The 15,940-nt window shown below is 34.8% G+C and overlaps 3 protein-coding genes across 3 annotated transcripts; 2 read left to right on the plus strand and 1 right to left on the minus strand.

Moving 5' to 3' along the window:
- The first annotated feature begins 2,111 nt into the window (after window positions 1–2,111).
- On the plus strand, window positions 2,112–5,903 carry LOC111010702 (G-type lectin S-receptor-like serine/threonine-protein kinase RKS1). Its single transcript, XM_022284210.2, has 7 exons — window positions 2,112–3,504; window positions 3,594–3,722; window positions 3,828–4,012; window positions 4,448–4,658; window positions 4,737–4,974; window positions 5,110–5,254; window positions 5,348–5,903. Exons 1-7 carry the CDS (start codon window positions 2,211–2,213, stop codon window positions 5,654–5,656), a joined length of 2,511 nt encoding a protein of 836 aa, XP_022139902.2. The 5' UTR covers window positions 2,112–2,210; the 3' UTR covers window positions 5,657–5,903.
- Window positions 5,904–7,355: 1,452 nt separating this feature from the next.
- On the minus strand, window positions 7,356–8,715 carry LOC148212541 (sesquiterpene synthase Cop-like). The gene is made up of 2 exons (XM_088121960.1): window positions 8,239–8,715; window positions 7,356–7,602 (listed from the first exon to the last, which is right to left on the minus strand). The coding sequence occupies exons 1-2, from the start codon at window positions 8,678–8,680 to the stop codon at window positions 7,478–7,480; spliced, it is 567 nt and encodes a 188-aa protein (XP_087978086.1). The 5' UTR covers window positions 8,681–8,715; the 3' UTR covers window positions 7,356–7,477.
- A 4,077-nt stretch (window positions 8,716–12,792) lies between these two features.
- LOC111010631 (uncharacterized) lies at window positions 12,793–14,342 on the plus strand. The gene has a single exon (XM_022284112.2). The coding sequence runs from the start codon at window positions 13,042–13,044 to the stop codon at window positions 14,071–14,073; it is 1,032 nt and encodes a 343-aa protein (XP_022139804.1). The 5' UTR covers window positions 12,793–13,041; the 3' UTR covers window positions 14,074–14,342.
- The last annotated feature ends 1,598 nt before the right edge of the window (window positions 14,343–15,940 follow it).

A 15,940-nucleotide genomic window follows, 5' to 3' on the forward strand; every position in this document is an offset into this window, starting at 1 on the left:
TTATGTATAATATATTTTCATACTTAAAGTTTTCAACCTTGATCCTTAAAATTCTTGTAATTTTCGATGAATTTAATTCATGGCTTGTTTTAAAAATGTTCACTTTATGCATGGCTTACATATTGTTGAGAAGTGTTACCAAATCTTATGGTATGAATTTCTTACCTAATACATAGAAATACATGTGTTTTTAATGTTCAACAGAAATACATGTGTTTTTAAGGATTTTAAATTTTGAAAAATCTTGTAAAAATTTAAAGAAGTCAAAACTCATCATCATTTTCAATAAAAGAATTTCACGTACGTGCTTTGAAATAAAAAGATTTGGCTGTGGATTCTCCAAGTAGCTGGATTTTATTGAATTGTCGCATTTGGAAAAATGATATCTCATCCCAACAATTGAAATGACAAGTATAAGATAAATTGAACCTATAACGTATAGATTATGGATCTAACCACAACATTTTGAAATTGTTCGTAGACACTTGATTGGGGATAAATGTTGAGTTGCAAAGAGGGTAAACAAAGTCTTACATTTAGTTAGGAAAGAGAATAATTATATAGATGAGGACAATTATATCTTTAATCGTATGACGTCTTTTGGATGAAACGAAAAGTAAGGATGCGAGAATTATACCCAAAACGAACAGTATCAAACAACATGGCATGGCAGTTGCCCCTTTTAAATCTTTAGGTGTATAGAACCATAATTTTTACTCTCTTCCAAAAAATTATTTCATTTCCTTGAATAATTTCTCGTTGATGATACTACTTTCAGATGGGCATAAAAAATTAACTACTATAAATAAGAATTTTAAATGTTCATTTTGTTAATTAATTTGTGTAATTTGTTGGGGAAAGCTAAGACACGAGCCACGTGGGCTGAGCTCAACGATGCGTGATGTGCGTCAAGCTCCCAAATCGGTATGCTGACTAAGCTTAAGGGATTACCCCGAACTTGTTGGAGGCGAACTCTGACGTGATAAATACAGTCAATAGTAGAGAGCAGGTCACCGACTCCGGAAACAGTTGAATAGTTTGATTCGATTGCGCAACTGTCATTTACCTCCCCTATAAATACACCTCCACTCCATTAAATCAGGTATGAAAATATGTCTGATCTGGTCAATTCGTACTCAAAACTAGTTTGAATGTTGGAATGCTCTACTCGTTTTTGTAGGTCTCTCACCTCCAACTCGCTTGCCCACAGTTCGCTAGGGACCAAGACACATCGCTCTAGAACACTTTGCAAATTTCGGCATCAATTATTTCAATTTATTTATTTATTCTTATAAAGAGGATGTTCTTGATTTGATTTTATATTTATTTCAATTTGTGGGTATCATATAAATAATTTTAGATTCCGGTGATTTGATAAGTTTTCTGTAAAACCAGATTGATTTAGAATTTTTTTTTTTTTTAATAATTGTGTTGAGTTTTATAACCTGGTTAACTGTGTAGCAGTTGGTGATTCATTAAATGAGATGTATAATCAAAAGCATACAATAGAATAATTAAAATTTGAAAATCAATAATTCATTCATTCATTCATTTTCTATATAACACATTAAGCATATTTAAAAAAAAAAAGTAGTCACATCATTATTTCCAAGTATTCCATCTTTCTAGAAAATAAAAAAGAAAAATCAATATATTAGTGATGGCTACGGTCTAACCACGAAAATTTAAAATTTGATTTAGAAGTCTCAAAGAGGGTTTTTGTATCTGTCCTGACATGAAAAAAATAGATATAAACCCGTCTGTTAGGAAATAGAAATCCTTCCAATTAAGCAACAAAGATATTTTTCTGTAAAGGGCCAATTAGCTAATGCCCTTCCACACCATGCACGCGATTCCATCTTTTGATTTATGTGGCCAACAAAAAAATAATGTCCAGCCGATCAACCGTGGCATCCAAACAAAAATACTTATATTTCAATTTTCAAGTATGAGAGATAAATATTGAAAATAACATAATTTTTTTATCATTTTAAAAAATTAAATAACATTCAAATTTTTATTAGAGTATGAATAGTACTTATATCATTGGCTTCCTAATAACAAGTTATATCAACCAACCCAACGTCAGAGTTTAATACTTCCAACTACCCATCACATTTAATGTCCAAACTTCCTCTGCCTCATCACCACTATAATAAATAATAATCCATTTTTCGCCCTTAATGTCTGACTCTGATCTCGAATGAACCATGGATCCTCCTCCTGAACGGGCCGTCTTCAAAATTTTAATGTTTTTGGTTATTTTTGTTCGCCCTCACTACTTTATCCTTGCCGTCGGTAATACAACTGTCATTGACATCATCAAAGATGGAGGTCATTTGGTCTCCAGCAACAAAAATTTCGTTCTTGGATTCTTCAGCTTCCACAATTCCACCACTCGCCGATATGTCGGAATTTGGTACAACAAAATTCCCGAACTAACCCCCGTCTGGATTGCCAACAGAGACCAACCGCTGAACGACACCTCAGGAACCCTCGCCCTCGACGGTCATGGAAATGTCGTCGTATACAGCCCCGCACAAAGAATATCTATTTGGTCCACAAACGCTTCGATCCCGGCATCGAACGACGTGTCGGTCGAGCTTTGGGATACCGGGAATCTCGCCGTGGTCCAACGAGAAAGCCGACGGGTTATATGGCAAAGCTTTGACTATCCGACCCACACCATGCTTCCGTACATGAAATTGGGGCTGAACCGGAGAACCGGGTTCAGCTGGTCACTGACGTCATGGAAGGCGGAGGACGATCCGGGAACCGGGAATTTCAGCTGTAGAATGGACACGACCGGGTACCCGCAGTTGGTTTTGTACGAGGGTGATGTTCCGTGGTGGCGGGTCGGGTCGTGGACGGGTCGCAGGTGGAGCGGTGTGCCCGAGATGACGAGGTCTTTCATAATCAACACATCGTACATCGACAACAGCGAGGAGGTTTCAATATCCAACGGCGTGACGGACGACACGGTGCTGACGAGGATGATTCTAGACGAATTGGGGTTGCTGCGTCGATCCAGGTGGCAGGAAAAAGACCATGTGTGGAGCGAATTCTGGTCGGCGCCAACGGAGTGGTGCGACACCGAGTACAACCGGTGCGGTCAGAACAGTAACTGCAACCCTTACACGGACCAATATCAATGCCAGTGCCTGCCCGGGTTCGAACCCAGGTCGGAGCGTGATTGGTTCTTGAGAGATCCGTCGGGCGGGTGCGTGAGGAAGCGGTCAAACGCCACGTGTCGGAGTGGGGAGGGATTCGTGAAGGTAGAGCGCGTGAAGGTACCAGACACGTCGACGGCACTTGGGAACAAGAGCATGAGTTTGGAAGCGTGCGAGCAAGCGTGTCTGAAGGATTGTAATTGTACGGCTTACACGAGCGCAGATGAGACGACGGGGATCGGGTGCGTGACGTGGTATGGGGATTTGATAGACACGCGAACCTTTACCAACGCGGGACAAGATCTCTACGTGAGAGTTGATGCAGTTGAATTAGGTGAGCTTTTTAATTCCCTTGGAATTTGGAAGTCCAACAAATTTCAAAAATTTCCAAAATTCTTATTATTTAATTTCTCTCTCTCTTAGCTCAATATGCAAAAAAAAATTCAAATCATCGTTCGACAAAGAAGGTGGTGGCAATTGTCGTTGTGTCGATCGTTGGAGCATTGTTGCTTGTGAGCTCACTAGTTTATTTATGGGAAATTAGAAGAAAAGGTAAGAAAAGTTGTTTAATTAAATTTGTCAAACTTTCTTTCTTCTCTCGTGACTCATTAGACTTTGTTATTATTATTACTATTTACTTAAATTATTTAATGACAGCTGGAAGGGAGAGATCTAATAGTTTATCTTACTTGGGGGATTCTCCAAATCCGAATAAAGAGTTTGATGAAAGTAGAAGGAGCTCAGATCTGCCTGTATTTGACTTGAATGCCATAGCAAAGGCAACAGACAATTTTTCTTTTAATAACAAGCTTGGACAAGGTGGATTTGGGGCAGTTTATAAGGTAAATTTATATATATTATATTTTCAACTTAATTATATAAAATACCTTTTTAATATCCCAAACTATGCCCTACAATGTGATAGTGATATCAAGATTCCTCTCGTTATATGTTTTAAGTTAACTTAAACTAATATAATGAAACTCTAGTGTCCCTTGGAAGAATATGTAGCAGGGTTGAATTTATAAAATAAAACGAAACGATGAAAGCGTGGGATGAATATATATGGTCAATGTAGATAGACTGTAAACTTTATTAAAATTAAAACTCAAAGTTATAACAGGCAAGCATACTCAATTTTTTGCTAATATTTTTTCCGCTGGCCCTTTATATGATGGACATTATTATTATTATTGTACAAAAGATAATGGAAGATAGAAGAATTTGAGTCTTGTTGGATGGGTTTATATAGATCATTTATACACATTATATTTCAGGGGAAGCTTGCAAATGGAGAAGAAATTGCAGTTAAAAGGTTGGCTAAGAATTCAGGCCAAGGAGTTGGAGAGTTCAAGAATGAAGTTACTTTAATTGCAAAGCTCCAACACAGAAACCTCGTCAGAATTTTAGGCTACTGCGTTAAGAATGAAGAGAAGATGCTCGTATATGAATATTTGCCAAACAAAAGCTTGGACTTTTTCATCTTTGGTACGTCTCTTTTGAATAAATGAATCTCCAAAACGGCTTGCTTTTACATTTATGTCTTATTTTTTACTTTTCTTTTAGATGAAAGCAAGAGGGCTTTGCTAGATTGGAGAAAACGTTTTGAAATCATTTGTGGGATTGCACGAGGGATATTATATCTCCATCAAGATTCAAGATTGAAAATCATCCATCGAGATTTGAAGGCGAGCAATATCCTATTAGATGTTAACTTAAATCCCAAAATCGCAGATTTTGGTATGGCAAGAATATTCGGCCAAGATCAAATTCAAGCAAATACAAATCGTATTGTGGGAACATAGTAAGTATTCTACCCTAGTGAGTAGTTAAAGTATTGTCATTGGATAATCTTGTATTCACCAATCTTAATTAATAAGAAAAAGAATACATTTTTCAAAATGTTACATTAATTTTTGTTTAAATACAATTACCGCAGCGGTTACATGTCGCCGGAATATGCGATGGAAGGACTATTTTCAGAGAAATCCGATGTATATAGCTTTGGGGTGTTGGTGCTAGAGATGATTACAGGCCGAAAGAACACCAATCATATGTCCTCCTACTTAAACTTGGTCGGACATGTAAGCAAGTCAATGAATCGTTCTTATTTCTTTGCCTTTGCTGATTAAATTCGAAACATGATGAAAATGGAGATATATTTTTATTACCATTAGGTTTGGGAGCTGTGGAAAGTGGAGAAAGCAACGGAATTAGTGGACTCAAGTTTGGAATTAGAATCAGGTAGTGGAGAAGAAATGATGAGATGCGTCCAAATTGGGCTGTTGTGTGTGCAGGAAGATCCGACAGATCGTCCAAGCATGTCGACTGTCGTCTTCATGCTAGGAAATGAAGTGGTTCTTCCATCTCCAAAGAAACCTGCGTTTATTATGAAGAGAAAATACAACAGTGGAGATCCATCCACCAGTACCGAAGGAGGCAACTCTGTAAATGACGTTACAATTTCCATAATGCATGCTCGTTGATAAAAATAATCTAAATGTTACATGCTAAATTGATTTACAGCAACATTGGTTGGAGGGAGCACTCTTTATTTGGTTCTTGCTGTAAATTTTCTTAGAAAATATGTTGGACTTCACTAATTTATTTGGATGCATGTTAGGTGGAAGAAAATAGATTGCTTTGAAGTTATACCTCACAAGTACTCATGTTAACTCAGCCTAACCATATTGTAATATTCCATGTTTAAATTTGATCATATGTTTTAATTTATTCAACAGATCACGGAATAATATTCTTTTTTATGATTTTTTAAAATTATCATGTCACAGCTTTCGTCCTTGAATTGGAGAATTAATTAGTTCCAGCTACGCATGTGATAGGACTTAAATTGGGAAGATATATTTTCATTCGACAACAAGTCCACTACGCCATCACTCATGGGTGGTAAAGACTTGAACACTCCCATTTTGAGGTATAATTCGAAGAAATGGAAAGTTTAACCCACAAAGAATAGGTAAAAAGTGTTGTCTCATTTCTCGGATAAAATAAATTGCACACAAATCATAATACCTCAAGATATATATGGTATAATTATTTTATTACTTTTCCAAGTATATATAATTCCCTTTTTAGAACTCTTATACATAATTAATCTAAAACCGTCTAGATTATTGTACTAACAAATAAAATAAAATAAGACATTTATTACACAACATAATTGAAAAGTTTAATTAGATGGGGTTTTGTAAACTACCTCACCCTCTTCTATATGTCCACATTTTGAAACAACACAGATGTTTATACAATATAAAAGTATAAACATCTCCGTATTAAGAATTTCAAATTAACAAATTAGTTTATACTATAAAAGTATAGTAAATTTTGGTTTATAGGAATCAATCATTTGTATTATATTGTTTGTACCGTTTTCTGTAGTGATTCTGTGAAATTGTATCCATGTTTTTTATACACCGCGTCGTTTATCTCGCTCGTTATTTCGTAAAGAACTGCCAAGCAACACTTCATGCAGTCCGGTAACGTCTCGGTTCCGCTCATGTCCCATCTGCAGTTTGCCATTTTATAAAGTTTAACAACAAGCCTTTATTTGGTGGTGTAAGTATTGAATTAACAAAATTAATGACGTAAGAGTTTAAAAAGGTTACCTTGAAACGGCTTCTGTGAAAATGATGAGTTGGTCGAGAGTTCCATATTCATCAAAAATATCATCTACTATGTAAATAAAAGAGATGGATTTCGCTAGCAAAATTCTCTCTTCCGAGAAACATGGATCTGTGAAAAACGCCAAGGAGCAAGCGTACCACGCAAGCGGTTGATGTCTACCAAAATTACATTTGTTATCCAAACCCGTCTCTTTCAATCACCTGCCATTTAATTTTGACAACAAATTTAATTATCATAGACTGTATATTAAGCATCAAAATGAAACTCTCACACAACCCATAAATACAATATTGAAATTTCATCTCAAAATCAATTGGCAATAAGAGAAGTTAGCCCACTTATATTATAGACTATGGTTAGTTTTCTTATCATCAATGTGAGATCCTTAATTAACACGAGCAACTTGCTGAGAAAATCGAGCAAATTCCTTTTGGCGCAGGGCTTGTGTTGCATTGAACTCCACTTTGGCTACTTCTTGTAACAAGCATATCCATTTGTTGGTCCATTGGGTATCTCCAAAATAGTTTTTTACCATGAACGCCGACGGGGTTGTGTGATGTGGATGAGCCAAAGTGTGGCCCATAAATTTGGCCAAATGATGATCCGGATCCATAGCCTTTGGATGTAGTATATCTGTTTGGTGAAGTTTTCAGCTTCTTCAACTATGGCCTCTTCTCCATCCATACAAAGCTTTGGAGCTTCATATAAGCTCGCCAGCCCTTTGATATCTTCGCTCTCAGATCTTTCTTGAAGTTTCCCTTCTTGTCCATGAAAACTTCAAACACATCTACTCCAAAATAACATAATTAATTAGGGTTAACTAATCTTGGCGTTCATGTTGCATCGTCTATTAAATGTTGGCAGCTAATAAGTTATAAATCTTTCAACTTTGTATATAGATAAAACCCCTATGCTAATTCTGCTAGTTTAACGATTATGCCACTAAACGTCCAACTTTGCTCAAGATCAACAGCCCACTTAATTCTTAAATAATAGTCCTCGTGTGACAAAAAAAAAAGACTAATAGAGTTAATATGACTTATTAGACACAAAATTAAAAATTTAAGAATTTATATTAGAAATTTTTTCAACCAAACTTGATATTGATTAAACTTGGTTAATAGGAACGTATTAAAAACTTTTTTTAAAATTTTTTAAGTATAATGGCTAAGTAGAAATAACCCTAAACTTCCTAAACTTTTTTAACATGGTCCAATTTTATGATTTGACCCAAGGACAATACTTAGGTACTGATTGATAAGTACTTATCTTGTGCCGACCATCGTATCATTCAAAATTGAAAAATAAGAGAAAAATGTAAAAATAAAAGCGGTGAATTTTTTAATAATGGTCAACATTGATATATAATTACTCACCAGTCAACACCTAAATATTGTTCATATATTTAAAAATTCATACTCACCTAGAGGCATGTAGTAACCATGCTGTCTCAGAAGTCGAAACCGAAGGGCAACCTTATGAAGATCAATCTCGCCATCACCAAAACGAGGAGCAGAGATTGCATATTGTTGCCTCTGTAGAATGGCATCAATCTCGTGTTGGAAGTGATAGTCAATTCCTAAGCGTTGTAGTGCATCAATCACATCCAAACTCTCCCAACAACCTCCTACTTGGTCTCTTAGTATACGCTTCAAATTCCTCACCTCAGCTGCACAACTCAAACCATCCAGAAACTGATTTTGGTGTTTATGGGGGAGAGAGCGCAAGGCAAGATCATGGGAATTAACGATTTGCGTCCCAAATAAAGGTTTTACATTAGGATTCTTCAACTGTCGTAAGAAATGGTCATTCCTTGGTGGAATGTACTTTGCAGTCGGGAAGGAAGCAGCAAAACAGAAGGCCATAATGTTTTAAATTAAGAAGGAAATTTGAGATGAGAAGTTGTGCATGAAATTATGTGAGAGTCGAAGTTCTCATTCTATTTGTATTCATGTCTTTGTGAACAAAACATCAGCATACACTTAATCTTGGTGGGTTGGGTTCAATGTTCCTGTCAATTCGCGTCCCTACACTACAGCATGCGCATGCCCCAAAATATAAAGGCTTTATTTATGAAGAACACTTAGTTTGTTTTTTTAATTATTTGGTAACTAATCAAGATTAGTTGGTTTGTAAATTCGCTTTTTATTTTTATTTTTTTTGTTTTTCATCCCATTCTTGTATAAATATGTAAGACATATTCGGTAAAAGTTAATGGAAGAATGAATTTTCACAACTTTATATCTTATCATTTAATATGGTATCAAATGTGATTACTGCTATTTCATCTCTCTCTTTTTTTTTTTTGTTTGACTTTTCCCCGCCATAGCTATGTTTGATGAAGTCCTTCGTCCCGATCAAGTTCCTATATTTTGTTTGGTGTAATTAAAAATATGTATATATAAAAATAAAGGTGTACAACTGACATAGTATTCCAATCATTTTGTGAAAGATGTTGGCAATATGAAAAACAGAGAGAAATAAAAGGGAAAAATGTATACTGAATCACTGTATTTCTACTGTATGAAAAAAGGTAAAAGGGCTACACATAACAAACCACATACAGTTGGCAGGCTAGTACAGGATAGAAGAATAACAAAAAAGTCATCTAATGCAACATAAAAATTAAGCAATACATAAATGGAAATTTGAAATTTGATGAAGTAATCTCATTTAGGTTCAATGGTTTAACACAGAAACACGTGAATTGTGAAAATTGGTGTGTGAACGAGAAAACTGTAGTGTGTTATTTTTCTAAGTTCTCCTATGGAGAAGAGAAGATGGGGCTAAATTGAAAATTCTAAGCAAATACTAACTCAACTACAGGACATCAATCATTCAATAAGATCGTGCTAAAAATGAAAAAAAAAAAAAGCATTCAATAGGATCATACTACAATTGAAAATAAAAAATCATTTATAGGATCAGACTTATGTTTGTTGTTTCTTCATCAATTTTTGTGTTTCATGTTTTTGACAACATGCATGCAAAACTATGGAAAGAAAGTCTATTCTAAATGTCAATTCGATGTCTCACCTTGACTAGAAGAATCGAAGATATATAGATGTGATAGAATTTGAAATGATGGAAATTTTTCTGGATTAAGTCTAAAGAAAAAAGAATTGTGAACGAAGTATCGTTTTTTAAAAGTATATTAGGATAAATTGGGTAGACAATGGAGATGGAGAAGCAAATTCTGTTAAAAAGAGAATAAAGAAGACTGTTAATTATATGTTGTCAGATTTATCATATTAACTTTTGGTTCAAAATATTAACAAAAAAATAGTATTTTTTAAGCTTTAGAAGGATATGGATATTTTTGAAATATTTGGAAAGGTTTAATGGTGTTTTATTATAATTTAGCCATTAGTGATGATCTCTGTTTTTAGTTAGGATCTCTGTTTTTCTTTGTTCTGCCCAAGCTTTTGTGAATGATGTGTGAAAAAACAAAATTGAAAATTGGCATGTTATGTACCCATGTTCTACTTCTTGCTCCCACAGAATGTCTCTCTCTTAGAAGAAGGGAAAAAAAAAAAAGTCATCTCTTATTAATTAGGGTGATCTAATTCAGAGAAGTTGAACTGAAAAGGTCCATTTTTATTGATATCTAGGTTTTTTGATTGAATATACCGACATTTGATTTCTTTTTATGGTTCAAAAAAATCACATAATCAAACTGGGTCACATCAGACACATCGACAATATTTGCCTGGCACAAAATCTATCATATGAGGAAATAAATATCATAAAAAACATGTGAAGAATTGTGAGGTTTGTGAGGTTTAACTCATAAAGGGGAAGTCAAAATCGTCAAAGCAAACATAGTTAAGTTAATATATATCTCAAGCCAAAAGATTGTGAGTTCGATCTCTCGTCCCTACATGTTGAACTAAAAAAAAGAAGTCAGTGGTTCTAGGCTTCATCTCCCGATTGTTGAATTTTAAAAAGAAAATTATATGTCATTAATAATTATTAAATATATATATATGGAAACACTTTTTTTTTTTTTATAATTTCTCTCTTGTACATTCAAGAGGCTAAAAATAATCCATCATAGTGTGGTGGCTTCAATAATTTTTCCAAAATTGGACTGTGGAGCTATACTTGTATTGTGAAGAATGTGTTGACATGGGAATTGGACAAACTTATTGTTAAAACAGATTAAGGATTTAGATGGAAAAAGATCGTCGTGTTGCGGATGAAACTCGACCCACCACTCTGAAAGCAATTTCGATATCACTTTGGTGCTAAATTGTTTCTTTGCAGGTTGTTCTCCAAAGTTAACACAACTTTTCACTCAGACATGCACCCACGCGAAATAGAATCTAAGAAAAAAACAAAAAAAAAAAAGGCAAAAAAAAGTTCTATAAAAACCAAGTAAAAAAACATTTCAGATCTGAATGTATGAAGAAAAACAACTTTAAAAAGGAAATTAGTAAAAAGACGTTTTGATTAAAAAAAATTAATAAGATCAATCATCAATTAATTTATCCACCTTACCATAATTAATCAAAATATTTTATAATAATTCAAAAAAAAGTTTAAAAATATATATATATCTCTTATTTTCCATTCCTCAATTGTCATTCCCAACGGCGACACTTGTCAATTATTTGAAATGGAGTTCTAATTGGTCCTAAAAATTTTCGATGACCCATCGTAAAGCTCTACTTGCGCATATAACTTTGGAAATCATTTTGTAAGAGCTAAATGCAAATTTTCGGGTAGAAATGTATGTTTCTTTAAGTTAAATTACATGTTTTGTTTAATTAGTGACTATTTAATATTTAAATGCCAAAATTTCTTATTATATTCATAGATTTTGAATTATGTTTTTCTTTACTCCATATATTTTGTTAGAGAAATCCGCTATATTTCTACAATAATACGATGTTGTTCGTCTTAAGCATAAGTCTGTGCGACTTTGATTTTTTGTCTATCACCTATATACCAATAATTTATCTGGCCAATCAAAGCTATGATGGCACTCTTAACCTATTCAATATTGTGACAGAAAGTAGATGAAGATGTTTCTTTAAAATGGAAAAAAAAAATTGTGTAATTTGGTAGCCAGTAATAGATTAGAAAGGGGTAGACAAATAATTGGATGGGATGATGGGTTATGGGCCTTTTCCTTCATGAAAGTCCATAATTCCAAAATAACCCAATTCTTTGTGGCCCAATTCAATCCAAGACTATCCTGCAAGTTTACAACCAACAATGACAGTGGTGCAAGGGAGGTTTTTAAAATAAATAGTATATCTAGCTAACAATTTTTACACTTCGTTAATAAAATAGGTAAAATAAAAGGCTATATATCATGTTTTGATTCATTTTTCCAGAAACAGAAAGATTAAAAAAAAAAAGTTACAAAATGTAATCAATATAAAGAAAGGGAAAAAACCAAATTGATGAAGTTTTTTTTGGTTGTTTTGACCATCATAACATAACATACATAATTTTTAAATTTATAGTGTTTAAAAGCTGAATAATTAAAAAAATGAATTAAGGAAAACAAAATTAAATTATTATGAACAAAAATGGAGAAGATTGATGGCCCCATATCATCGGTGGCATGCGTTAGAACTGCGGCTAAACGACAGCCGAACTGGCGTTTGATCTTAGCTTCAACCACCTCACGGTCACGGTGACGGCGCAAACTGCCAAACAAACCCCACAAAAGCACTCTTAATTTAAATTAATAATTTCTTCCACTCGTGGATTCTTTTTCAGTCACATCAACTGCTGCTCTTAAGTAACATCAGCCACCCTTTAATTTGGTGCATTAATTTTCTTTAAAATATTCATTATCTAGGCAATATTAAGTGCATAATATCACACTATCAGCTTTCTTAGATGTCAGCTGTTTTTTACCTTGAAACGGTTAATTTAGTAAAACGACAAAGTTAAAAACCCCGTTCCAATCCATATGCTTTCATTCTATCAACTCAATAATCAAATTGTTAATCTTAATTAATCAATGTTACCGTATACCCAGAAAAAAACAGTGCTTTACAAGTACAACTACAACCCCCACACGACTACTTGTTGAAGCCTGCTGCTACTGCTAGTGCAATAAGGTGCGTGTCATTCATTCTTCTCACCAATTCCCAATTAGATAAGTGATATGTGGTTGGAATGGAGCAACCTTTGTACGATTGATGATGGAGTTGAAAGAGAGTAGAGATTCCCAAAATTCACAAATGGAGGAAACCCAATTTGCTCCATGATCAGATCTACAATGGAGTTCTGCAATCCAACCTTCTACCACACTGATTTGACCGATTACGATTCCTCCTATGATTCTTACTACGATTATGCTCAAACGGAGCCCCCAATCCCGCAATCCAGCAACGAACCCAGCTTCTACAATCTCCTTGACTACCCACCTCCTTGCTATTTTGGGGAGGCTTATGATTCTGGAGTTGACGACTCGGCTGATGCTTCCTATGGCTCCAATTTCAGAGATCCCGTTGACGATGGGGCTTCTGGTTTCCCAATTAGCTACTCGGCATACGCTTGCTCTGCCTCGACTTTCAGTGCGCCCAAAGTGATTGAATATGACCCTCAACTTTATGGCGATGGTCACCAGAAGGTGTCGACCCAATTTGTGATATCATACTCTGTTGCGGAATTTAATGAGCCTGATTTTGAAGAGTACGACCCGACTCCTTACGACGGTGGCTATGACATTTGCCAAACCTACGGTAAGCCGCTTCCACCTTCCAATGAAATATGTTACCCACCGAACTCTTCCTCTTCAGCTCCAAAACCCCCACCGCCGATTGAAGCCATTGCCGTTCCAATTGAGTCGCAGAAGGGGAAAGAGGAGGTACCTAAGGAAGCGCCAAAGGGGAAAATCGAGGAGCAAACCAAGCCGCCCCAGATCCAGGAAGATGACATTTCGTCGAGTGAGAGCGACACGGGTGAGGAAATTGAGGCGATTTCATGGGCAGATCCGGGAGGTGGGTATGAAAATGGAAGAGGGGTGAGGCAATTTCCAAGTGGGTATGGGCTGGAAGCGATGGATCTTTGCGAAACCCTGTTTGGTTACTGGCCCTGCCTCTCACGGGCAAAGAAACAAACAGATTGTAGGCGACCCGACAACCGGTGCGGATATTGCCATGGACATTGCCATTGCCATGGCCATTGGCATGGCACCCACAACAACCAGTGGCAGATAGCAGCAGATTATCTTTTCGGAAGCCATTATCCTTATGCAGATGGAAGGGGCCAAGGCCAAGGGGGAGCCTCTTAATGGCTACGTTTGGTTGAATGATTTCAATCGTTCTGAACTCTGAACATGTTTGGTCTGCTTTCTCTGTGTCAAATTGTAGATGATTTGTAATTTCTCCTTCTCTTTGCCTCCACTTTAATCCGCAATAAGTGGGTTTGGTTCTGTAATAACAAGGATTATAATCCTATGGAATACGCTTCTTTCCGCAGAATTCTCTCTTTCGGTAGAGTTGCGGCTCCCTAAAGAAAATACGAGGGTTAAATAAGAGGTTGTTTATTATTAAATTTCCATATGACATTTTCGTTATTTCCGCGTCCAAATTAGGGGCAAATCGAAATTTTTGTAGTATGACAAGGGAAATATATATATATATATATATATATATAATATCAACAAATTTTACTAATATAAACTTAATACTAATATTTTTTAAACTTATATAAAAACTGGTGAAATGTGTATTTGTTATTAATTTTTTATTTTTATAATTCTTTCAAAAATATTTATCAACATCCACATTTTACTGAAATTTCTATAAAATTTGATCAAAATAACTTTTAAAACTTTGTCGATCATATTTTGTTTATTACAGATGTGTATATTTATTTATTACCACAGTTCGAGTTGTGAGTTGGAGATCAAATCATTTGAGCCGAGTACCTTTCTGTGAATTGAGATAATATTTAGCTTAGAATAACGGGGTTGACTTTTCTGAAACTAATGGACTTAATACTATTATCCAAAGCAAACACAAAGGCTTAATCTCGGCCCAGGTTCAGGCCCTGAGTGTAAAGTACTCTTCGACTTTGGGCCAAGCCAGTCCAATCTCTAAAAGCTAAAGTCCTGATCCACCAGATGGACTTGGTTCATGGATCAAAGTTTTGATGGTGTAAATGAATTGGGTTGTGTCATCAAAGTTTTAAACCATATCCTAACCCTTAAGTAAAAATAAATAAATAAATAGATAATGTCTTGGATAAACTATTTTGTAAAACTTACAAATGGTCCAATGTTTACAAATTTTACCGTCTTAGATTTCTGGATTTAAAACTTTTTCAAATATCAAATTTGCCCTTATTTATGGCATTTATATTTATTATAATTTGTGTTTTATTTAAATGCAAAAGATTAATATTTCAAATTTGAATTTTGTAAACATTAAATTATTGTGGGACCTAAATCAATCATTCTCATAATTCCCTAATTTACTTTTTAATATATTCTACTAAAGAATGAAATTTATTACAAAATATTCAATTATTATCGTAATCCCCAAATTTACTCCTTAATATATTCTACTAAATAATGAAATTTATTACAAATATTTTTTCATTTTATTACATTTTTTAGTCAAATTTCAATAATATAGTCATTATAACATACACTTTTATATATACATACATATATATATATACACACACACATATATATATATATATATATTTATTTATTTATATAGAGATATAAACTATATCCGACTACCTTTCCAGTTATATGAAAATATAAACTATATCCGGCTATAAACTTAAGTAACATACACTTAACAATGGTGATATAAACTATAGCCATTATAACATACACTTATATGGAGATATAACCTATATCTGGCAATAAAGTATATACGACTATATCCCTCTACAATTAACAAACAAAGCAAATAACCTACAAATCTTCCGGTCGGGGACTAGACAATAGCCGAGATAAATGGAGGGTTGGAATGATCGACGGGCGGCCGACAACAAAAAAGAAACCTCGGGATAAATGGACAGAAACAATGGACGGGCGACCGGAGACGAAGGAGAAGCTAGACGGATTATTCCGGCGACGAAGAAGAAGGGAGACGACGACTGGAGACAAAGGAATGGACAGAAACAGAACGATAGACGAA

The sequence above is a fragment of the Momordica charantia genome, assembly GCF_013281855.1.
Source record: "Momordica charantia cultivar OHB3-1 chromosome 3 unlocalized genomic scaffold, Mcharantia_2.0 BLBB01000003.1, whole genome shotgun sequence".
NCBI lineage: Eukaryota > Viridiplantae > Streptophyta > Magnoliopsida > Cucurbitales > Cucurbitaceae > Momordica > Momordica charantia.